The sequence below is a fragment of the Sinocyclocheilus grahami genome, unplaced genomic scaffold, assembly GCF_001515645.1.
Source record: "Sinocyclocheilus grahami isolate Dianchi unplaced genomic scaffold, SAMN03320097.WGS_v1.1 scaffold548.1, whole genome shotgun sequence".
In the NCBI taxonomy this organism is placed as follows: Eukaryota; Metazoa; Chordata; class Actinopteri; order Cypriniformes; family Cyprinidae; genus Sinocyclocheilus; species Sinocyclocheilus grahami.
Genome location: NW_015505727.1, coordinates 65,957 through 67,020, shown reverse-complemented (window position 1 = coordinate 67,020; position 1,064 = coordinate 65,957). Strand labels below are relative to the sequence as shown.

At 42.3% G+C, this 1,064-nt stretch overlaps 1 protein-coding gene across 7 annotated transcripts in view; it reads right to left on the bottom strand.

The window, feature by feature from the left end:
• Positions 1-1,064, bottom strand: part of LOC107555879 (oxysterol-binding protein-related protein 8-like) — a 59,860-nt gene that overhangs the window by 29,489 nt on the left and 29,307 nt on the right. For 2 of the 7 annotated variants that reach the window (XM_016238797.1, XM_016238801.1), the window contains exon 1: positions 400-895. The exons of the other annotated variants lie outside the window; for them this stretch is intronic. In XM_016238797.1, the coding sequence (XP_016094283.1) occupies positions 400-547 (148 nt within the window). In that variant the 5' untranslated portion in view covers positions 548-895. Of the gene's footprint in view, positions 1-399; positions 896-1,064 lie in introns of those variants that run through there. 7 annotated transcript variants of the gene reach the window in all.

Sequence of the window (1,064 nt, the reverse complement as noted above, 5' to 3'; positions counted from 1 at the left end):
TAACCTTTTTGTTTACTATATTGCTGACTATATAGTTAGGATAAATTATTGTTTACTTTTTAAATCGAAATCGCAATAGTTAAATTCCTTACGCTTCCCATCCACATGAATACTGAAAAAATTTGCATTTAATAGCAAGACGTTTTATTGAAGGTTGAAATGAACATAATGCATCAAAGGACAGTGATGCAATGAATAACAGATGCTGTCAGTTGATGGAAGCACTTTAGTTTGGAGAGCCGTCCAGAGTCAAACACACACGTACAGTCAACAGCAAGCTGCCAAAACAATAAAACTTAATAGACTGCTGTTACAGTTACCCATCCTGGCACAAATGCATTGATCGAAATTACCTGCCAAACAAATAAAACATGTAAAAGTTTCCCGAGATGGACCCACCTGGCAAGCAGATGGACAGCTCGTTGTAGCCCCCAAACGAGGCGTTGCGTATGAGTTTGCGTCCGTCGGGATGAGCCGGGCGGCCCGAGATGGTTCCTCCACAGGTGGAGAACCGGCGGCGGCCCAGGATCCCGTCTTGCTTCATCATGAGGGCGGCCTCACCCTGAAGAGGGCGAGGCTGAGGGGCTGCGGCGGTAATTCGGCGGTCACCACACACACACACATTCAGCTCTGCTCTACACACATACTCCACTGCTGCTAGTACTACAGCTGACCGAGCGCTCTGAAGATGCACTCACGCTCGCTCTCTGTTACTCACTGCAGCTCCTCCCTCTTGCTCTACAGCCGCTCTGTGTGTGTGTGTGAGAAAGAGAGAGAGAGAGAGAGAGAAAGAGCCGCGGCTCACATTCACTGACCACCAGAAGAACAAAAAAAAGCTTTGAGCTGCGACGTCACTAGACACATGTAACTCATGTTGTTGTTATTTTTTCCAGTTTTATTCTGATCTGATTGCATGATGTTTGTGGTGAATCTGACAAAAAAAATGTGCCTGGCTTATCATTCATCTCAAAAAGTAAAAAAATTATTTCAGTTTTATTACTTTGAATATATATATATATATATATATATATATATATATATATATATATATATATATATATAAT